Consider the following 22,909-nt stretch of genomic DNA (forward strand, 5'->3'; position numbering starts at 1 on the left):
GAGAGCCATTTGATGTTGGTAATGTTGGGTGTTGCTGTAGTAGTATTGGAGATCAGCCTTATGGCCCATGCAGCTGTTCCAGTGAGTGCTTTGGAACAGATTGATATAGTAAACAAAAATGGCCCTTATGTGGCCATAGTGGTGCCTAATGCCTATGAAATGAACCCTCTTCTTCAATTTCCAAAATTTGTCGTTGATCATAATCTTCCATACTTGGATTTTTCAGGTTAGCCAATCATCGTCTATTATGTTTTCATGCAAGGAGAGAGATGACAGTTGATATCCGTCATTCTTATAGTTCTTCTATTCTTTTCTTTTAAAGGTCGACGGTTTCGATTTGGACATATAGGAAGCAAGAATGTTATAGTTGTGATAACAGGATTAAGCATGGTATACTTATGTAGATATTGACAATATGTTTCTTCTTTAGTTTATTTAATTTGAAAGACAGGAACATGTTTGATCATTTTTCTTTTTTCAGATTGATTGAGAATCTTAAAAATTAGAAAGCGATGATGGAAAACGTTTGATGTCTTAAAAAACAACGAACATCTTTATCGATATAGAAAAGTTACCCCAGGAAAAGGCTATGAAATACATATTGATTTGTTGAAAGTTAGATAGACAAATGGGTAGCTTCCTTTTTGGAGCTCAACATGTGGAGATTAGAGATCGAACCTCTAACCTCTAGGTTGAGAAGAATGATCAAAATATTAATGTTGATAACAAGAGATTTTAATTTTATGGATCTATTGATAAACTATCCCTATGGATAGGATTTTATGTAAATAAAGAAATTTATTTAAACTACATAAATTAATAAGTGGATTGTTTTAACTTCCAAACTAAGTTATAAATCTTATTATTAGTATTGAAATTTATATGGAGACTAATAGACAATAATTTGTTATGTTTTATGTGTATTTTTAAAAGATATATAAGATATTGATTGATCCTTAATATCGATATCAAACCTTCCGAATTATAAATATATCAATGTATCGATGGATATCAATCATTGGTTAACGGCATATGTCTTAACCAGTTGAGTTATGTTGAGATTAACGAATTCATCAAGATTAGAACCATGAATTAATCTTCCCTCTATGAATAGCTTAATGCAGGAACAACCACAGAATTGCCTCCGACTCTGTTTAGAGTGAAAGGTGTGCTTCACTATGGAACAGCTGGAAGTGAAGATCCTCGGCTTGAAAATGGGGATGTAACTACTCCACTATTCCCCGATATTGGGCTCATACGAGTCTATGGAATTGGCAGGTAAGCAAATCCCTCCCGTTTGGATTCTTCTCAACAGACAAGGGAAAGACTCAAAACAATGTCCTTTTCTTATGCAAGTTTGTCATTTGACTTCATTTTCTAATCAACTCAAACTTGTGAGCAGTGGTTCGGAGGTGGACCAGAATACAAACTTGGATTAGAATCCAATGGAGATTACACAAGAAAATTTGGCTTCCTGAAATTTTCCAACTTCAGTATTGTTGATACAAAGAAAGAAATGTCTGTGGACAACCTTTTAAACAATGTCTGGTACCAACCAGAAGAGATCTTCCCTGTCAATGGAACTCCTGAAGTCAGACATGTCTTTTGGATTCCTGTTGACAAACACTACTTTTCAGTAGCCAAGAAGCTTGAGGTACTTGTCTGCCTGACCCCACTATCTCCATAATAATTGAAACAAACATGTTCCAAGTCTATGATCCTAGAGTAAATCAAGTTTGAAGTAATCAGATCAACCTAACTTGATTGGCTTACTATAAAAAGAGACAGGGAGAGAGCATGACAATGTAGAATGTACCATTTGATGCTTTATTTTAAAGCTCTCTCTAATTTGAATGACATGTATATAATGAGGCCTTATGAAAATTTCTAATTCCATGATAGAATCCAAAACAGAATCACCGTGTATTTCAATATAAAAGGTAAGAGCTACAAGATAACAAAAGTATTTGAGGCACTTGAAACATCTCCTTTCTTGAGCATGCAAGCCTAAATCATCAAAACAATTCTCTATCTTAATCATTTTCCCTTTCTATTTATAACCAAATACTCTTATAATACCCTGATAGCATTTCTATCATTCTGTTCAAACAAATAGGCTCTACGGATAGGAATGTTATGTTTGAAGAAACATTTTTCATGATTGTAGAGATTGAAGTTGGAAGGGTGTCAAAATTCAACAAATTGCTTACCAAGAGCGCCTGTTGCAGTTAGAGTGCAAAGACGGGTCGGTGCCAACATGTTTGTTTCCAATAAAGCTTACAAAGAGTTCCTGCAATCAACATTCAATGTGACCTGCATTGACATGGAAACTGCAGCTGTGGCACTCGTCTGTCATCAAAAAGAGATACCCTTAATTGCAATTAGATCACTGTCTGGTTCGGCTGGTGGAGGCTCTGCTTTGTCCAATGAGGCTGCCGCTTTTGCTGCATTAGCATCCCCGAACGGCGCTGTCACTGCTCTTGTTAAATTCATCACTTTACTGTAATAAAGCAGATAGATACTATCAGTTTCTGCAACAAAGGATGATTTTATTAATAATGCAATGTTGTGAACTCTTTCACGTCATGTTCTTTTTGTCAATAGATTCAATCAATTTATTGCTTTATGCTGGTTCTACCATCTCGATTTCTATTTATCTCGCAGTTCTTTTGTAGGGTCTTCTTCATACACTTGGGAACTCTAATTTTTCTCTGCAGTGTTTCATTCCTACACCATAACAGCTAATACACATAAATCTAGCCTAATGAACAGGAAAACTAACAAAATCATGTTAAAATCATTATTTCCCACCAAGTGGGCCATCAAGAACAGTGAATCTTAGTCTGCAATTGGGTTTTTGATTGTTTGAAAAGTTCTGAATGAAACAATCAATCAGCAAAAGGATGATGCTTACAGTTCAGTCAAGCCGGCCGGGGGCGGCACAGCACTTGCCTTGCCTTTTTATAATATCCACCAAAATTCCAGCCGCAAATCAGAAGCAATAATTATAACTTCCTCGAACTCGACGTCCGTTGTTACTGGAGAAATGGTGGACACCGGTTTCACCACCGCGTCGAATATCCTCCACCATATATCCGCCTTCATCTCTGAAATACTTGCTCAATCCGACCTCCGAAAGCGCCTTCTCTCCATCGTATACGGTAACTTTTCACTTTCCGATGAGATTGCCCTAAAACCCTTTGGGCTTGCAGCTGAAGCTCTCGAAAACGCCATCTCCGCCAACAACTCTTCGATCAAATCCTCCTCTCTCCGTTGTGCAGAAGAGCTACTCCTCTCCCATCCTGAAAACCCTATCTCTTCTTTTCTATTATCCCTAATTTACGGCCTCAATCACCAAAATCTAAACTCTGCTCTTAGTCTCCTTGATTTGTTCCTCTCGGACCCTTCATTGGCTCGCTCCGAAATTGCTCCGATTCTCTTCGAGGAGCTCTTTGTCCGCCATTTTCTTCCGATTTTTCACTGGTTCAATGAACAGAGATCCAAAATCCTGACATCCTTCGCCTCGACTTTGAATTACAACAGTGGCGAAAATTCAAGCTGCGACGAAAGGGAGGCTGTTCCGTGCACGAAATCGCTGTCAAAGTTGAGCATTGATCAAACATTGAAGCTGAAGGAACTGGAAAGCAATTACGAGAGGGTTCTGGACAAGAATTGCATAGATTTTGCCCACCATTTCAAAAGGATCTTGGAAGGAAATGACGAAAGTGGATGGATTGCAAGTCCGAAGCTTAAATTGTTGAATAATAAGAAAGAGAAATGGAAGGAAATGGAGCAGATTACAGAGGAGAAGTTCAGAACAGAGCAGCTCTGTTTACCCAATGGACGGTATAATGTAATATTGATCGCTCTTCGTTATCATATACAGAATTAAGTTCTTTCAAAAATATTTTGAATTTTCGACTCAAGAAAAAAAAATTGAAATGAATGTATTAAAAATTTTATGTTTAGATGGTAATTGAAAAAGAAAATTAAAAACTTATTAATATAAATTTTTAATTATAATTTAATAAAGAACGATAATTAAGTAATTTACTTTTAAATCTTATGTATTTTAGAAAATTTTTTAAAATAAATTAGTATTTGAAATTATTTCGAATTTTAAAACCATTTTTATTTCTTTCCGAACTAAACAATGGAATTCATTTCAAATGTATTATAAATTAAAATCTCTCAAAATCTAAGTTAGAAAGATTTAATAATACCATTAAAGCATATTGGTCAGACATATTTGTGTTCCACAAATTTCATGACATTCAAAATGAAATATACAATTTGAAATAAGAATCTTTACTTGATCATTAGTTTTTTCTTTATAATTTTTTTAAAACAATTCATATTCTTCCAAACAAATTTGAATTAATATGTTTTTAAAGTTTTCGAATTGAATTTTTAATCTTTTAATTTAAATTTTCGATAATAAAAGAATAAACAAATTAATAATATTTACTTTTATAATAAGAAAACTTTAAAATAAAAACTAATCACTTTTATTAGAAATAAAAATGTATTTCTAATATATTTATAACTACAATCTAATTTTTTTAAAAAAATAAATAGACAATTCTTTTATTTTTCTTAAAAAAGCTATTCAATCAAAATCTCATTTGGTTAAAAAAACACACACACACAATTCAAGTAAGAAAAAAATGAAAACGATAACATATTTTAAACAAATAAAAAGTGGAGGTGCGATACCTAACTACATCTATTTTATGTATTTAACTTGAGTATAATGTGATTATTTAAGTATAATAGATAAAATGCAATTTTCTTTTTTTTGTTTTTCTTTCAACATGAATTATACATGAAATTATATATTTTAATTGAGATATTTTCACATATACGAAAAAAAGTCAAACTATTTATAGAAATAGAAAAAGAAAACACGGATAGATTTCTATCTACATCTATTAAAAAAGATTAAGATTTTATTATTTTGTGTAATAGTTTCCAATATTTTTCCATTTTTGAAAATCTCTTTTTTAATTCTTTTTATTTTAAAGTGAATTAGAGATAAAATGTGGTGTTTTTTAATCTATGGGTCTTTTTAAATATAAAAAATATTTAAAAATATTTGTACTTTATAGTAAAAAGTTACAAAAGTATAAAGCATCTTTATAACTTTTTGCTATAGAGTGAATATTTTTAGAATTTTTCTATTTATAAGAATTTTCCTTAGATCTACTATATTTTAATATAAATGATAAGTTTTTAGATAATATGAAAGTTTAAAAAAATATATATTTTACTGTGAATTAGATAGGGATGTTCAAATGACCGAACAACCCGAATAACTCAGATTACCTAACCCAAACTATTAGGGTTGGGTTCCAAACTACAACGGTTGAATTGGATTAGTTTTTGTTCATTAGTTGAATTGAGTTTGAATTTTTTTTTATTTTTTTGGGTTGGGTTGAGTATCGGGTTGAATAAAAAAAATGGGTTGATCAAACCCAACTCGAGTTACAAATGTATTAATAAAGTAGATATTTGAGGTAGAATATATATATTATATATCTTTTAATGTGAGTCAGAGATCAAACTTGTTTTTCTATGTATAATGTGATTTGTTTTATTATTTTTTTTAGGGTATGTGTCAAAAATAGGGGATTTTTGTCTTCTTCCACGTGTGATGCACAAAAGTAGGAAAATTTGTTTTTTTTTAAAAAAAAAAAAAATTGTGATGCTAAAAGTAGTAAAAAAAAATTTATTTAATGAGATAAATGTCAAAATACGCTCTAACTAAATCGGACAAAAGAAATATCAAAAATTTCTCCCACCACCCATTTTAAATATTATATATAGGAAATTTTTAAAAATAGAAAAATAATGAAAACTTTTTATACAAAATAACAAAATTTAATCTTCTTTTAATAGAAGTTGATAGAAACGAATAGAAGTCTATCAGTGTCTATTAGTGATAGAAACTGATAGAAGTCTATCATCGATACTATGCTATAGACGTTAGAAATTTATCAGTATCTATTAGTGATTTTTTTGCTATTTATATAAATAATTTAACATTTTTTCTATCTGTGAAAATTTTACTTATATATATATATACACATGTATGGATGGTTAGTACCCCATTTAAAAAATATTCTTAAAATTTTAAAAGTTGTATTAATACTCTCAATCTTAAAAAGAGAAGATTTAAAGTGTTCTTACCATTAGTAAAGTCAATTTCTTTGAAGTTGTCTTAAGTTGGAACAGGACAAGTTTGAAACAACTTGTATAGAAATACTCTCATTTTTTTCCCACAAAATCACAAAGTGCACAAATCAAAATCTCTAATCAAAACTCAGCTAAACAATGAACCACCCAATACGAAAACAACAGCAAAGGAATATCATCTTTGATCCTAGAAAACCTTCTTGATTAACCTCAACAAATATACTAATGTGAATTGCCAAAAAGATAAAAAAAGTTTTCATCCCTACAAATTTAGCTATGAAGATATTTTCTTTCCTTTCCCTTCTATTAGTTGTTCTCAAAATTATAATCCATACAACGTATTAATACATGTCTAATTCCTAACATTCCCCTTTGTTATAAAAAGAAAAATGTAAGTATTGAAGTTCTATAATGGTTCTATGATTCTCTTTGTTCTTGCTATAGCCTATAGTATATATTTTAATTGAACGGTATAGTTTTAGAGATGGGAGAATGGAAGAAGAGAAATAAGAAAGTATTGAAGAAGATAGGGAAAGAAAAAAAGAGGAAAATGAAGGAAATGAAAAAGTGAAGTGAGATGATGTAGATAAACCATTGTTGTCCGTATATTGATGGGATAAGGTATTAATGCAGTTCAAGGGCATTATTTTTCTAAATGAAGTATTAACGAGTTCTATCTATATACTAGTATTAACATTATCTTTAGTTTTTTTTTTTTTTTTTCAAAAGTGATGTATTATTGAAACTTGTGAAAATTTATGGATATTTTCTAAACAAATATTAATCGTTTTCATCCAAAACTATCAATATTTTTTTAAGAAAAAGTTTAAGGATATTATTAAAAAAATTTTAAAAAATTTTCTATAATTTAACTTTTGCTAATCTATTTTAAATCAATTATTTTCAAATTCCATCGATTCATTTACTAATTTCAAGTTTTTAACCAAAGTAATATAAATATTTACAAAACAAACTCACTAATTAAATTAGAAATCAAAATTTAAACAAGATTAAGTTCTATGACATAATTCATGATTGGCCAAATTTAGAAATTTTGTCAGCTGGAAAAAGACAAAAGAGTTCCTTCAATGAAATAACGAATCAAGAGCTCGTTTTTTTTCCTCAGAAAAATTATTGAATAATTCAAGATTTCATTTGCTGTTTTTCTTTGACAAGTTTGCACAAATTTAGAAATTTCCACTATTGATGAAAGTCCCACAATAATTTCTTCGACGACTTTAATCTGAAGCAATATGGCATTCACTTGCTTCTCCTCTTTCGTATCCTGCAGCCAATTTGGGTTGAAGAAGACCCAATTGTATCTCTTGAAGTCGACAGTACCACCAAATCAAAGTCATTGCCACCGCCGCCGCCATGTCTTCCTTCCCAAATTCCCGGACCTCTCAATTTCATCGGAGAGCAAAAATCTTCCAGTAGATCCAGAACGTTTTCTATCTTCAATCCGGCTGCTCAAGCCGAAGACGATTCTTCTGAAATCGAGGTAAAATACGAATCGATGTTAACAAGAAGGGAAAAAAACACAACCCATTAGTTCCCTTTTGATAATATTCGTCTCCTTTTGTTTGTCTTTAGGAAAATGACCACAAAACAGCATTGTTTGACTCTGTACTCGAGACCCAGAAGCTAAAACAAACCATAACTTCCATAGAAGAATCAGAAACCAAATCAGTGGAGTTGGATTTTGCTATGGGGGATTCCGGCAATGCCTCGCCGGAGAGTGGTGAAAGGTGTAATACACCTCCTAAGGACTTCGTATGTCCCATAACTTGCAACATCTTTTATGACCCAGTGACTCTCGAGACGGGTCAAACTTATGAGCGCAGTGCAATTCAGGAATGGCTTGATAGAGGCAACTCAACTTGCCCAATCACTGGACAAAAGCTGCAAAATACCCAACTTCCCAAAACCAATTATGTGCTCAAACGCCTCATTGCGAGCTGGCTTGAAGAGAATCCCAATTTTTCTTTGGACAAAGCTCTTGATGAAGCTGACCCAATGGCTGTCTTGACCTCCCCTGTTAGTGTCATAAGCCAAGCCTCCATTGATAGAGGTATGAAGGAGATGAGGCTTGCAATTGTCAATCTCTATGCTTCTGAAGTTTTGGAGGAGGCGGAAGCTGCTGTGCTTTGTGTGGAGAGGTTCTGGTTGGAAGAGAATGTGGAAATGGATATACAACTTATGTTGATGAAACCTCCTGTAATCAATGGACTTGTTGAGATCCTCGTCAATTCTGTTAATCAACAGGTTTTGAGTGCAGCAATCTTTCTCTTATCAGAGCTGGGATTCAAAGATGCTACTGTGATTCAAACGCTTTCTCGGGTCGAATCGGATGTGGATTGTATCGTGACTCTTTTCAAAGGAGGTTTCATGGAAGCTGTTGTGTTGATATATCAGCTGGGACTTTCCAGCCAGAGTTTACAAGAGATGGACATGGTGGGTTCTCTTTTGAATGCTATCAAGAAGAAAGAAGGAGATGTGAATAAGATGCGTTTAAGCTATAAATCTGCTGCAGTGATTTTACTTAGAAAGATTTTGGGAAGGAGTAGAGAAGGATCTCTGATTGCTGTTGTTGTGCTTGCTGAAAATGCAATCGAAAGTATTATAGGTAGTTTGAAAGCAAAACAGGTAGTGGAGCGGATTGCTGCAGTTGGGATCTTGCTGAGATGCATTCAAGAGGATGGGAGGTGCAGAAATATCATAGCTGATAAAGCTGACTTAGCTCCGGTTTTGGAAAGTTTCATAGAAGTGAGTAACGACGAACAATTCGAGATCATTATGTTTCTCTCTGAGTTAGTTAAGTTAAACAGGTTTGTTCTTCTGGTCATGTCCAGATATCTTTCTTTTTCATCAGTGTCTATTCGTAAATCTGATAGACTGAGATATGCACCAGCAATAATGAAAGTTATCCTTCTTTTCTCTCAGGAGGACTTTCAATGAACAAATTCTTCAAAACATTAAGGATGGAGGTGAATATAGTGCTATGCACTCTCTTTTAATATACTTACAAACTGCCACAAGAGATCAATCCCCTGTAGTGGCTGGTCTTCTGCTACAACTTGATGTATTGGTATGAGTATCCCATTTTCTGTTGTAGTTAGGTGCATCGAACATTCAAATCTATCTTTAACATGTTCTTCTAGTTCAATGGGCAAGTTTATTTGCTGGTGAAGCAGATTTCTTTTACTTCTAAAGTGCTATGTTGTCCCATACTTATTACTAAGTACAATGTTACCGTACTCATTTATAGGTGGAGCCACGAAAGATGAGTATCTATCGTGAAGAGGCAATGGATGTTCTTATTTCATGCCTTGGAGATTCTGACTTCCCAACCACTCAAATTTCTGCTGCTGAGACGATTATGTCTTTACAAGGAAGGTTTAGCACATCTGGACGACCTTTGGCTAGGTATTTTCTTCTCAAACGTGCAGGACTTAATAAAGGTCACAGGAAATCCATACAAAGGGATGATATTAGCAGTGCTCCTGGAGAAGTTGAAATTACAAGGGTGAGTTTTCTAGAAAATTTGGACATTTTCTCGGTACTTGGATCTCTATATCTGGCTTACAAGCTATCATTCCATAACTTTTAAGTGGTTCCTTCTATGGCTCAAAAGGAAGAAGAGAAAGCAGCTGATGAATGGGAAAGAAGGATGGCGTTTGTACTTATAAGCCATGACTTTGGGTTGCTATTTGAACCATTGGCAAAAGGCCTAAAGAGCAAATATGCAGCACTATTTTCGGCATGCTTTGTCTCTGCCACATGGCTCTGTCATATGCTTAGGACTCTTCCAGACACAGGGATTTTAGAAACTGCTCGGGTTTGCTTGCTCGATCACTTCTTATCGATTTTCATAACAACAACAGATATGGAAGAGAAAACACTTAGCTTGCTAGCAATAAATAGTTTCGTACACGAACCAGGTGGGTAGCAACTTCTGAAACAAGAATGAAAATTCCCTTATTAATGTTGTATATTTTCTGCAGTACACAATACTTTCTGTTGATTTTTTAGATGTTTATGGACATTAGTTTCTTCCCCATTTGAATTCCAGATGGACTACAGTGCCTAAGTTCCAACATGAAAGATGTTATGAGAGGTCTCAGGGAACTTAAGAGATCAACACCATTGGCCTTTGAAATGCTAAAAGTTCTATCTGAGGGACAAGACTTGAGTTCTGTAAGTAGTTACACTTATTGACGTCTTATTCCAGCTAACTATTGAACCGTGAAATGATTTCATATCCTTGTTCTAAGGGATAGTTACAAATATAGCAATCAGGCCTAAAATATTTGCAGATATAGCATAACGTAAAAAAGAATTACAAACATGTCAAACTTTAGATAGTCTATCAGTGATAAATCATATCGCTGGTAGAAGTCTATCAGAGATAGACCATATCACTAGTAAGAATTTATCAGTTATAGAAATCTGTCGCAGATAGACTTTTCTATGTTTGCAATTTTTTTAAAATGTTATTATACACTTAGTTATTATCTCTAAAAATACCACCTATTATAATTACCATTGTTCTTCTAATGTAGGAATTTTGGTGTCATCAAGAATTGTTTCAAGTAGATTGCAGTACAAATGGAGAAGTACTATCAATTGCTTATTTCAAAGACAAAATCATCTCTGGCCATTCAGATGGAAGAATCAAGGTATCTTCACCCAGTACCAACCAACATTTGTAGTTCTAAGTTCCATCCTTGATAGTTCGTTCCGTTGAGATAATACATCTGACATACTCTAATCTTGGTATATAGCTATCCTTCCTTTATTTGTATCATATATTCATAAAATGGAAGCACCTTTCACAAATTTTGCCAAATGCCTAATATTTATAGATATAAGGTTTTCTGTATCAACATTATTGTTATTTCTCCTGGATTTGATCATCATTAATTTCAAGAACTAGTGGGAATTGAAACTTTTACAGGTTCATTCATATATCTAGATACTTTTTCATATTTGAATCTTTTCATTGATTAGCATTGGCCATTAACTACTCTAGTCTTACTTAATCTGTGTCATAATGCAATATTGTGAGTCTGAACTAGTAATAAATACAGCATTTAACGAAGTTTCTTGGTCCGTTTTTTTTTTTCCTTTCATTTTTTGTTTTTGTATTTAGTGCTATCTGTTTCTGATAACGGTGTGTTTGCTTGGCTTTAAAGGTATGGTCTGTTAGAGGAACTAATCTTCATCTCATATATGAAATTCAAGAGCACTCCAAGGGAGTCACTAGTCTAGCAGTTTCGGAATTCGAAGAGAAACTATACAGTGGCTCTTTAGACAAGACCATTAAGGTGCTTACACGTCAATCCTTCCCTCTCACATGCATTGAACTTCACATTAAAACTCATTTTTTTCCCACGATCAGGTATGGTCTCTAGACCGTGATATAATCCAGTGCATAAAAGTTCACGATGTGAAGGATCAAATTCATAACTTAGTCGTTTCGAAGAACGTTGCTTGCTTCATCCCACATGGAGCTGGTATCAGGGTATCACATGAAATACCTTATGAAAACCATCAAACTTCATTTTCTGCGTTTTATTCAATAGAAGGTTGTCACTAGCTCACTGGCTAGAAATATCTGTTAGGTTTATTCGTGGGGTGGGGAATCGAAGTTACTAAACTCGAGTAAACATGTCAAGTGTTTGCATCTCGTGGGTGGAAAACTTTTCTGTGGATGCCATGATAGTAGCATCCAGGTACCTTCCTTTCTTCAATCCACTGCTTCTATGAAGTATTTTGTTTCTTGTTTCAGTTTTCTTAACAACACGTTTCCATGGTCTATTAGGAGGTTGATTTGACTACAGGCACCTTAAGTTACATCCACAGTGGTTCTAGAAAACTGTTGGGGAAAGCCAATCCAATCCAAGTGCTTCAAGTCTACGACGAACAATTATTTTCAGCCAGTACTGCTATAGATGGAGCAGCTGTGAAGGTACTCAGTTAACATCCACATTCCCTCGACTCTATCTGATTTGATTTAATATATAATGTCGATAATATCAAAGTTTTTTTGTCTTGTAAAGATTTGGAGTACATCGAACTACGGTGTGATTGGGTCACTGACAACTGCAATGGATGTAAGGGCTATGGCTGTAAGTTCAGATCTAACTTACTTGGGAGGAAAAGGAGGAATGGTTGAAATCTGGAGCAGGGAAAAGCACAACAAAATAGACACGCTTCAAACTGGTAGAAACTGCAAGATTGTTTGTATGACGCTTGACGAAAGGGAGGAAGTTCTGGTCATTGGAACGTCGGATGGTTGGATTCAGGTAGAGTGTTTCTTCTATTTCGGATGGACACCATAACTACTCAGAAACATAAACTCCCCAATGTTACTATATTTGTAAGTTTGAAAGTGCGTGCTACATTCTGCAATATTTGCTAACAATCAGTATCTTCCTGTTTTTTGCAGGCATGGGGACTGTGACAGAAAAGAGGAATGTGGCCTATAACAATCCTAAACAGTGTGTTTTGATACAAAAGTGTAAAAAAGCAAGAAAAAGATAAATCAATAATCACCTAATTATAATTATTTCAAACTAATTCTTTACTCAAGCATATGAAATATGTGATAGATTGTTCTTCAAAAATGTATATAAGGTCAAGTTCAAGAATAGCTTTTGCTGGTGCAGCCATGGATAAGCAGAATTGCTATTAGAATGAAGAGAAATGAGCAAAAGACAACCATTCAACAATTGAAAAGCTTCTCTTGTAAATTTAAAGTAGATGTTAAAACTCAATATAATGGTACTAATTATATTTCTTATAGTTGACCATGCAACAAAAAAAATTGCATATTTGGTAAAATAGATAAAGATCTAGAAAATGTACTATATAATTTTATAATTTTCCTTACAAGAAGATTTTAAATATTATTGTTCACAATTTAATTCATCTCACTTATTTTTCTTATTTAGTATAAATTTATTACAAAAAAAAATGCTATTTTAGTTCTTAGATTTTGAATCTAATTTCTATTTGGTCTTTGTGTTTTAACGATGTTATACTTTTAAGTTTTGAATTTATAGTTTAACTTCTAACTGGCTATATTTCAAAATGTTACAATCTTTTGAATTTTTAGTTTAATTTTCATTTAGTTCCTAATTTTCATATTCTCAAGTTTATTTGTGTATAATTAATTTAAAATACTAAATTAAAATTAGACCAAAATAATTTTTTATTTGTATTGCTCAGGATTGAAAAAACGTAAGAAAATGTATCAAATCATAAAGTTTGTGTGAACTTTCATAAAACCAAGTTATAAAGTTTGTGAGAAATTTCATAAAAATAAATTAAGAAAAAGGAAAGGTCGTGTTTTCTTTTTCTCGATTGAAAATCATAGGATAAATAAATAAATTAGTGACTATTTTGTATCTCTTCTTTTTTGTTAAAAAGATTAAATAAATAAATAAATAGTATTTTCTTTACATGTTGGGTTTTCGACTAGTCGTTAAAGTCACAATTCAAAGTCAACGCTGTGAAGGGCGATTTGGTAATTTTGATTGATAATAAATTGATTTAGAATAATAAATAATTGAACTACAAGGAAAATATTCGAGTCTAGAGCAAGGAAAATACTACACCAATTCCAATTTCCACCAACTCCTCTTACGTTTTTTTTTGTTTTTAGTTTCGTCATGTTGAATAATGCTTAAATTATAAATCATGGTGCATTTTCCATTAAAAAATTAAGATATCTAATTAAATCTAATATTGGTATGTTCACGTTATATTCGATTTTATACACATTCACCTCATTTCAAATCATCTATTCTGATTGATACATGTTTTTGAAATCTTTGTTTTTGTCTCCTTATACTTAAAAGATTATTGCTTTTGTTATTTACATTCCTTTTTATCTTCTGATCCTATATAACATTAGACTTTTAAAATATTGACATTATTTTTTAGTACAAGAACTAGTACGATGAAAATTTGAAAGTTAAGATAATATGTCATTGTTGTTTAACCATGCTCACTCTGAAAAAATATTAATTTTTAAAGTAATAATATCTAAAAAATAATTTAAGTAGACATGATTCCATTACAATATTAAAAAGTGTATTTTGAAAAACACTAAACGAATATTTTCTTAATTATATATATATATATATATATATATATATATATATATAATTTTGAAAAAAAAAATCAATCTCAACATCCCTTATATTAAGGATTATCAGCAACAAATTTAATTATAAAAAAATAATGAGAATAATTTGAGATTCAAATAATAACAAAATTCTAAAATTATGGAGTCTTTTCAGACCATTTTTTTTAAAAAATAGAATCCAACCAATAAGTGATAAAAATTCATTTAAATTGCAACAATATAAAATATAAAGATTAAATTTAATACAAATGGAAAACGAACACAACAACTAAAAACCGGGATCCAAACAGGTGACAAAAAAAATTATTTAAATTGCAAGGATATAAAATATAAGCTCGAGTGAAAAATGCTTAAGCTAAATTTAATACAAAATCTAAGATTTGTAGAACGAAAATAAACCAAAAAACAAAATCAAAACAAAAAGTGATAGAAAAAAATCGATTTAAGATATAAAAGTGATCTTTTTTTTTTTTTTTTTTTTAATATCAAGACAAAATGTTTCTGAAATATAAAAAGTAAAATGAATAAAATTAAAATAGTCAAATTTACGAAAATAAAACTTCTTAAAAAAAATAAAAAGTCCAAATTAAACGGTTGCATAATCAAAATATATATATTAAAAAAAATGGAAATATAAAACGGCTTAGGAGCAGCGGATTCAATCCACCATCAAATAGAGTTAAATAAAGGGCCTAAGTCCGCCAGGTCCTTGGCCCACTGTACCCGTCCAATCATTATAAGTAACCGCCCTCAATTGCTAATCACACAATTCACACTTCCTAGTTCTCAACGGCAATTCATCAAAATCAACGTCAAATGGCTCCGATTGCTGTTGGAGATACGTTGCCGGACGGCACGGTAGCTTACTTCGATGGAGAGGATCAGCTCCAACAAGCCTCCATACATTCTCTCGCCGCCGGCAAGAAGGTGGTTCTCTTTGGAGTACCCGGCGCCTTCACTCCCACTTGCAGGTAAATCCCTCTCTGATTCCCTTCGACATAACCCGATCTGAGACCTACTGATCTCCAATTTCTGTTTGTTTTCTTGTGGATCTTTCTGGGTTTCGCCCGTTTTTTAGTTTTCATGAAGTAATGAGTTGTTTGGTTTTAGTTTGAAGCATGTGCCGGGGTTTATTGAGAATGGTGAAGAGCTCAAGGCAAAGGGCATCGATGATATTCTACTAATTAGCGGTATAATTCTCTAACTTAACTCCAGATTACATTGTTTTATAATTTTAGTGCTCTACATAGCTTTGGACGATTGTTGATTCTTAGCTTTGGACGATTGTTGATTCATTGTTGTTGAATGCTCTAGATGTAAATTATCACAGCTTGAAAGTAATGTCAATGAAGTTTGATCTCTATGAATGATGATTTGTGTCATGTCATTCTAGGAACTTCCATTAATATGGAGTTATAAGAGTTTGTGCTATTGGTGTTCTTTTCACTACCTGTTCGATTACTGGGAAGATGAGTTTGAAGTATTTTTCTCAATGCCTTTGTTTTTTAACATACAGAGGAAGAATATATCAAAATGAAGATCTCATTAATAAATTAGAAGTTTTTAAGATTTTTTTGTTTTGATTTTCTAGGTAAGATTTGGTAGTTTTTGAGGTTTTTTTTGCCAAAAACACCAATGTGAGATTTTCTTAAAAAAAAAAAGTTAAATAAGGAAATATAGTGTTAACAACTAGAATCCAAATTGGGGATCAAAAAATAGAAGAGAATGAACCATCCCTAATAAAAATTGACAATACAAAATGCATGAATAATTGACCAAAACTTTCACTTCTTTCCTCTGTCAATTTTTATTCAATCTCTGTCGTTGTCCAAACCAAAATTCCACCAAGAAAGACCAAAAAGCTGGTGATTCAGATGTTTTATTGAAAGAACTTAAAGTTTATTATTTTGGTCTCAATAATGGATGCACCGAGATGAGTCATTAAAACAATTGGCCAAAAGGGTGCTATTTGTAAAAAATGAAAACTGTTATGTGCTATTTCTGTCAATTATCTTGGAATGAGACCATTCTATTTAGCTTCATAGATATACTTGACCTTTCTAGTCAAAATGCTGACCCAATTGTTAAAATAAAATTCCGTGCTTTCCCTCTTTATTCGTTTATTGGCAGAAGATGAAGATATATCACTGAAACAATTTATAGGCCTTAGCGAGAGATTAAACTCACACTCAATTTGGATTTGTTCTCTAATGAATAGAACGTCTCTTTCCTAGTTTTATGAAATTGACCAGTTTCATATCCCAAAAAAATGGAAGAAAAAGAAAGAAATTGACCGAGTCTTTTTCGTATTGACTTTGCATATATGCAAGACACTAAACATGACCTTTCGTGAAAGGTTAAGCCAAAATTAACAAAGTAGTAATATAATTAGTCATTGTACGTAAATATTGTAATCTAAAAGGTTGACAAGAGCACCCTAAAGCAATTTATTTTCTATTTCTCTTTGGTCTTCTGAAAAACACCTTGGTCAATAAGTTTCCTTTGTCAGATGTTTAAAAAAAGGGTTAGATAATAAACTCCAAAGTTACATATTTTATTATATGTTAGGTAACGATAGTTTTGTTTCTGATGGATACAGTCAATGACCCCTTCGTGATGAAGGCCTGGGCCAAGACTTACCCTGAGAACAAGCATGTCAAGTTCCTTGCTGACGGCTCTGCAGCATATACACATGCTCTCGGACTGGAGCTCGATCTTTCAGAGAAAGGACTTGGCGTTCGATCCAAGCGCTTCTCTCTCTTAGTTGATGACCTCAAGGTCAAAGCCACAAATATCGAATCTGGTGGAGAATTCACCGTCTCCGGTGCTGAGGACATCCTCAAGGCTCTTTGATTGAATCTATCTTTTGATTGTATGCGAACTCTTTGCATGCTAGCTTTGGCCATCCATATTTTATCCATGTATTTTCTAGCTGTTGAACCGTAGTGATAACGAGCAGAGCCCATGTCGACCTTCTATCGAACTGTGGTTTTGTGGGGTTAATTAGATGTTTGAGGCTCCCTTCATATGAATAATGAATGATCATGCTGTTGCTTGTTCCATTTGGTTTTTTATAAAGTTAAAAGAGTTTCTTTTATGCATCTCTGGCTAGCATCTTATCTGGTCTAAACTTCTGCTGGTGAACCGATGTGTGTGTTGAATTTGGCTCATCTGTCAGGATGATGTCGTCTTGTTTCCAGGAAAGTGTGTTGATAAAGTTCAACATTTTGATCGTAATGACTTGGAAAAGGCACATTATTTTAGTTAATCAAATATGCAGATGCAGGGCAGCTTTTTCATTCAGGCGTACTCGTTTTCTTTCTAGGGCTTTGCACAAGATCTTTGGCCTTGGTATGTGTATCAAATCTGTGGATGGAGGAGACTTTGCCTAGTAATCAAATGTTTGTTTTTGTTTCTTTAAATCAATTTTCAATCAAACTTTCAAATTTAGCATTTAGGCATTTCTATTTGCTACATTTGTTGTTGTGCTTGTTGACTTGAATTTCGTAATAGCAATAAACTGGAAGGTGCACTACGAAATTCTAATCAACAAACACTACCTGATTGTGGAGCTAAGAGTGATTAATCCTCGTTTGAAAATTATATGGGATCGATTAACTTTTTAAATACTTTTTAATGATTTTTCTAATTTTTTGCCATCACAAGTCATCATTTATCATTCTAAAACGGTTGAGTTGATTGGTAACAATCGTTCAATAAAAATCATGTTATTTTTTTTTTTCTTTTTATATAATTATTGATCATAGTTACGGATTTTGTTAATTGTTTATTGATACTAATGTGCATGTGCATGAACTTTTTGTTCAGTATGTGTTCAAGTATTCGACATAGATTGTATGAAAAAAAATCATCAATAACAATTTTGTTTACATAATCTAGGAGGTCTAACAAAACAAACAACAAAAAACTAACCAAGAAGAAAGAAAAGAAGCCTACTCCAAGTCACTGGAGATAAACACAAGTGGAGTACATCTGATCACGACGTCTTTTCCTCCCTTCCTACCCCTTCGTTGTGGAGGGTAGTTGACGGAGCTTAGGCATGTCTCTTGGTTGTGAACCTTTCGATGGTGAAACCTCGATCGTCAGAGTGAGTGATGGAGGCGGAGGATCAGTTCGTTGGGAGTTGAATTACCCTCCTCGATGGCCATGGTCGATGATGAGCCCTCCTCTTCAGTGGATGACTCAGATGTTGTGGGAGAGGTGGGAGGGCTGGACAGTTCTAAGCTGCTCGCCCACGGGACTTATGGATATTCCAAAAACTGTTTGTCCTCGGAATCTAAGGTTATGTTTGATCACATTTTTCCTTCTAAAAATGTGTGTTTCAAGTGCTTGGTTGTTGTATTTATAGAAGGTGAAGAGTATGGTTTAAGGGAGATGACCATTAATAGCATTAAACATCTGATTGACTTTTAAAAAAATAGTTGCACTTTCCTAAATAAAGATCGATAGTTGCATGCAGTCTGTTACGATATGCATACGTGTGGCGATCTGACAACTAGATGTAACCATACGTAAGTTCCATTATTAGGCTGAGTGACGTTTAGGCTTCTCAATGCACTTTTCTAAATGGCACGAAATGATTATGAGCAGGCTATCAACGTCTTTAGAGGTTTTAAATGAGCGGTAATAGTGAAACTAGGCGGTAACGGTAACACTTATCTTTTTTTTTTTTTTTTAAAAAAAATCTACTGTAGATAAGTTTAGCTAGAGTTCCACCTATCGTAATTAATGGTGTAAAAAATAGCATATACATTGGTGTTCGTCTATCGAGTCTAAGGGTGTTTTTAACACGTTCCTTCGAAATTCCTCACATTGATTGCTTTTGAATCAATTGTCCTCTGTACAGTCTATTAGGTACAGTGATCCTTCCTTGATTCTTATATTTTGTCCTTGACTAAATTGATCTTTTTGTTCCTTAATGTGTGTTGTAGTAGCTACGAGTTCAGGAGCCACCGTCGTCAGTATAGCGTGCTTATCCTTATCCTAGGTTTTATCAGGGGTCACCACTCCTCGCCTAGGAAGGAATCACATGGGCACGTATCTCCATGCTAGTTAGAACCTGCATATGATCTGCTGGCCCCTCACTCCACAAGCATGTTAGTTGGCAGTCCTAGCAATTATGCAGGCACATGTGGCATCGGCCCACAACCGATGCCTTCTTGTCTCCTGCTCATCACAGGAGGTTCATCGGTCACTTACGAAATTACGAAAAAAATGTCTGATTTCTTTGCATTGTTTGTTAATGAAAAGTTTTACATTGTAAGTTTCATGTAAAAGACAACAAAAATTTGACCACAACGTCATCATTGCTTATATGAATGACTGTGAGGTCTGATGCGGAAGCGTAGATCGTGTTCCAATTTCAATTTCACAGAATTATAATACAGAGTAATACATCATGCATATCAAACAATTTTACAACATGCTTTTGAATCAAATATAGAGGGAAGATTAGGATTAGAATTATATTAGCCTTTGAAGAACCAATTCTTCACGATAATCCTCCTTGACCCGATCACGATCTCTTAAAAAACGAATAGAACCAAAAACCACAACAAAATCAAATCACTATTTGGTTGGACACCACCACCAGTGAACCTTCTGTATTCTCCTTAAGGATTGAGAGTTACAGTAGTTGTTGGCTCAGTTGATTTTGGATGAAGAAGGAAGAATTTTTCCGAGAGGAGAATTTTCTGAGAAAATTACGTTGGGAGAGTTTTTCACACTCTGAAATCTTCTGTGAAGAAGATGAAGAAAACCATAAAAACCAACTCCCTTTCGACGATTGATTATTATGAGAGAAAATAGGGGAGGAAATTATAGCTCCCTCCTAAATTAAATTCAAAATTTAATTTAATGAAAGTTATATATATGACAACCAACTTATCATATATTATATATTAAACTATATGTTATATCGAATATAACATATAATCTATAGTTTTTATATTGTATCAAATACAATATAATCTAATAGTTTAAATTCTCTAAATCAATCATGGTATTTAATATAAATCAAAATTAAATTTAATTATATGAATCTAATCCATAATTAGTATTTTGAATCATTTTCAAATATTTAATTCATTTCAAATAAACTTTATATTATAATGTATCAAATACATTATATTAATTATATGACATATAATTAATTTAAATTAATTATATCATATATAATCAATCTCTCAATTAATTTGAACAATTCAAAATTAATTCTCAATAATCCCAGTTAAGCTACAGAGGAGATCTCTTGTATATTGAAGCTCTTATGGTACTTGTACTTGAATAATTAATTAAACTCCTTTAATTAAATTACTCAACATCCATTAATTGTCGGTCACTCTACCAAAGACCAACAGTTGCACCCTTCTCACTACAGATATATTTCCATGTCCATTGGATATAACTAGTCAATAGTGCAATGACCCTTTACAAATTTGCTAAATTACCGTTTTGCTCTTGTAGTTACATCTAACTCCTTAAGTACCACTAATCTCAATAATGAACAATAAGTCATAATGCAACTATGATCAAACCCCTTTCGGTCCAAGAGAGGGTGTAGCGCCACATTGTTCAAGCCTCAGAATCAGCCCTTAGGGAGCAATTTATCTACTTACCTCGACATTAGGGAAAGAGTGAATTTCATCTCGTGTAGCTGTGTTCCCAACTCCTCAATCAGACGAATCCCCAAAATTATAGGCATATTGAGTCGGCGATATGACAACTCTTACCCATACGAAACAAAGAACCGCTACAAAAAAAAAGAACCACCTTTCTTGACATTTGCAATTTTAAATACTTGACGTTTTTATGAAAAAAAAAAAACAAGTAATAGGTGATTTTAAAGAAAAAAACGTCAAGATTTATTTTTAAAAAGTGGAGGTTTTCGAAAAATATTGTACTTGACGTTTTAAAAATGTCAAGTTTAATTAATGGTTTCTTGATTTTTTTAAAACATCAAGAATATTAGAATATATAGGGCAATGTTGCAACGCTGAAAAGTAGTGTTGCAACGCTACATATTTTGACCAAAAAATGAAAAACGACCGCACCTCACGCAAACAGCATTGCAATGCTACGGGTTTTGATGGAAAAATAGCACGCGTCGCAAACAGTGTAAGACATATTTAAAAAAGGTTTTCCAACCGAACTGCTCGTTTTTCTTTCTTCTCTTTGCAAAATTTCTGCAATTCTTCTTGGTTTTCCACTTCCCTTTGATGCATCTTTGTTATTCCATCAATCTTGAAGAGATTCTTCATTGAGGTAAGTAGATTTAGTTTAGATTAGGTTTAATTCTTGATTTTCTTGGTTTGAGGCATGAACTTTCAAAGTTAGGGCTTGATTTTTTTGGTTTGAGGCTTGAACTTTTAAAGTTAGGGCTTAATCTCTCATGTATATTCTTGAATCTCATAATAAATTCTTCTTTCATATTGTTCTTGGTTTAAGGCATGAACTTTCAAAGACAGGGCTTGATTTATTCCATTAATCTTAAAGAGATTCTTCATTGAGGTAAGTAGATTTAGTTTAAGTTAGGTTTCATTCTTGATTTTCTTAGTTTGAGACATGAACTTTCAAAGTTAAGACTTGATTTTCTTGGTTTGAGGCTTGAACTTTCAAAGTTACGGCTTAATCTCTCATGTATATTCTTGAATCTACAAGTGATATTATAACTTTCAAAGTTATTGACATTGTAATATGGTGCATGTGGCAAAACATACTGATTTAGCTGAGAAATTTGATTTGAAGACACTATGTGCTATTGGTATGTTGCATTTCTTCCATTTTTCATTACCTCTAGTCATACATTTTGTATAGAAAGTCACACATTTAAATATGACTTGATTACCATTTGAAAAGTTGATTACCTACTTGGTTTAAATGCAACTTTGGCTGAAGACCTCTCTAAAATTAGAGGGAGCAAGGGAAAAGGAATTTTTTTTTTAAAAAAAAAAAGTAAAATGGAGATTTTTGCTTGCAGATTTTTAAATTATTATTTTGATCTTTCTTGCTTTATTTGAAGTCATTTGCACTTTCCGCAGTTGAGTGGCAGTGACTTGCAAGTGTAGTTTTTTTTTTTTTAATTTTTTTTCTATAGAAATAAACTTCTTCCTATACCGAAAGTCATTCTTTTTGTGGTAACTTGTTACATAGTTACATTTATGTTGGATAGATTTGTTTGAAGCTCTTTGTCTACAACATTTATAGGATATTTTACATTAATCTTGATGGGTTGAGAAAAGTTGAGGATATTTTTTTGAAACTTTGTGTTTGTATTATTTATAGGATATATTTATATGGAGTGGTTCTTTATTGATGTCAAGGTGCTGCTATGAGAAAAGTTATAACTTCATAAAAAGTAATTTGTGGACATTTGAGCTGTTGGGCTTTATTTTATTATGTCTAGTTTCTTTTCCTTCAAGAGGTATGATCTAAAATTATTATGCAGCTCTCTTCTCTCGAGTTATATACATTCGACAAGTTTCATAGTTAGGTACCATAATACAATGTCAAAGGTAGTTTTGGATTACTACATGTGAT

General features: G+C 32.9%; 2 protein-coding genes and 1 long non-coding RNA gene across 4 annotated transcripts; 2 read left to right on the forward strand and 1 right to left on the reverse strand.

Moving 5' to 3' along the window:
• Nucleotides 1-949: 949 nt before the first annotated feature.
• On the reverse strand, nt 950-3,055 carry LOC150037794 (uncharacterized). Its single transcript, XR_016527712.1, has 3 exons — nt 2,915-3,055; nt 2,211-2,500; nt 950-1,720 (listed from the first exon to the last, which is right to left on the reverse strand). It is a non-coding gene; the product is annotated as an uncharacterized LOC150037794 (long non-coding RNA).
• Nucleotides 3,047-12,929, forward strand: LOC120071122 (putative E3 ubiquitin-protein ligase LIN-1). 2 transcript variants are annotated; one of them, XM_039023191.2, is made up of 14 exons: nt 3,047-3,853; nt 7,487-7,696; nt 7,789-9,023; nt 9,139-9,283; nt 9,464-9,721; nt 9,830-10,136; nt 10,268-10,392; nt 10,758-10,874; nt 11,391-11,522; nt 11,597-11,719; nt 11,820-11,930; nt 12,020-12,166; nt 12,258-12,503; nt 12,647-12,929. In XM_039023191.2, the coding sequence occupies exons 1-14, from the start codon at nt 3,047-3,049 to the stop codon at nt 12,659-12,661; spliced, it is 3,978 nt and encodes a 1,325-aa protein (XP_038879119.1). In that variant the 3' UTR covers nt 12,662-12,929. The 2 variants fall into 2 exon arrangements, with proteins under 2 accessions (XP_038879119.1, XP_090166888.1); XM_090310762.1 differs by having other exon boundaries at nt 3,738-3,846.
• A 2,058-nt stretch (nt 12,930-14,987) lies between these two features.
• LOC120070646 (peroxiredoxin-2-like) lies at nt 14,988-17,451 on the forward strand. The gene is made up of 3 exons (XM_039022476.2): nt 14,988-15,321; nt 15,461-15,540; nt 16,950-17,451. The coding sequence occupies exons 1-3, from the start codon at nt 15,167-15,169 to the stop codon at nt 17,201-17,203; spliced, it is 489 nt and encodes a 162-aa protein (XP_038878404.1). The 5' UTR covers nt 14,988-15,166; the 3' UTR covers nt 17,204-17,451.
• The last annotated feature ends 5,458 nt before the right edge of the window (nt 17,452-22,909 follow it).

This window comes from Benincasa hispida, chromosome 2 (assembly GCF_027475165.1).
Source record: "Benincasa hispida cultivar pf3 chromosome 2, pf3_genome.v1.1, whole genome shotgun sequence".
In the NCBI taxonomy this organism is placed as follows: domain Eukaryota; kingdom Viridiplantae; phylum Streptophyta; class Magnoliopsida; order Cucurbitales; family Cucurbitaceae; genus Benincasa; species Benincasa hispida.

Bases quoted from the DNA above. Each gene is read 5' to 3' on its own strand.
- LOC120071122 (XM_039023191.2), top strand. From the start codon at position 3,047: ATGGTGGACACCGGTTTCACCACCGCGTCGAATATCCTCCACCATATA. The intron at 10,393-10,757 runs GTAAGTAGTTAC...CTTCTAATGTAG, and splicing joins AGGGACAAGACTTGAGTTCT to GAATTTTGGTGTCATCAAGA. The intron at 11,720-11,819 runs GTATCACATGAA...AATATCTGTTAG, and splicing joins CACATGGAGCTGGTATCAGG to GTTTATTCGTGGGGTGGGGA.
- LOC120070646 (XM_039022476.2), top strand. From the start codon at position 15,167: ATGGCTCCGATTGCTGTTGGAGATACGTTGCCGGACGGCACGGTAGCT. The intron at 15,322-15,460 runs GTAAATCCCTCT...GTTTGGTTTTAG, and splicing joins GCCTTCACTCCCACTTGCAG to TTTGAAGCATGTGCCGGGGT. The intron at 15,541-16,949 runs GTATAATTCTCT...TGATGGATACAG, and splicing joins TGATATTCTACTAATTAGCG to TCAATGACCCCTTCGTGATG.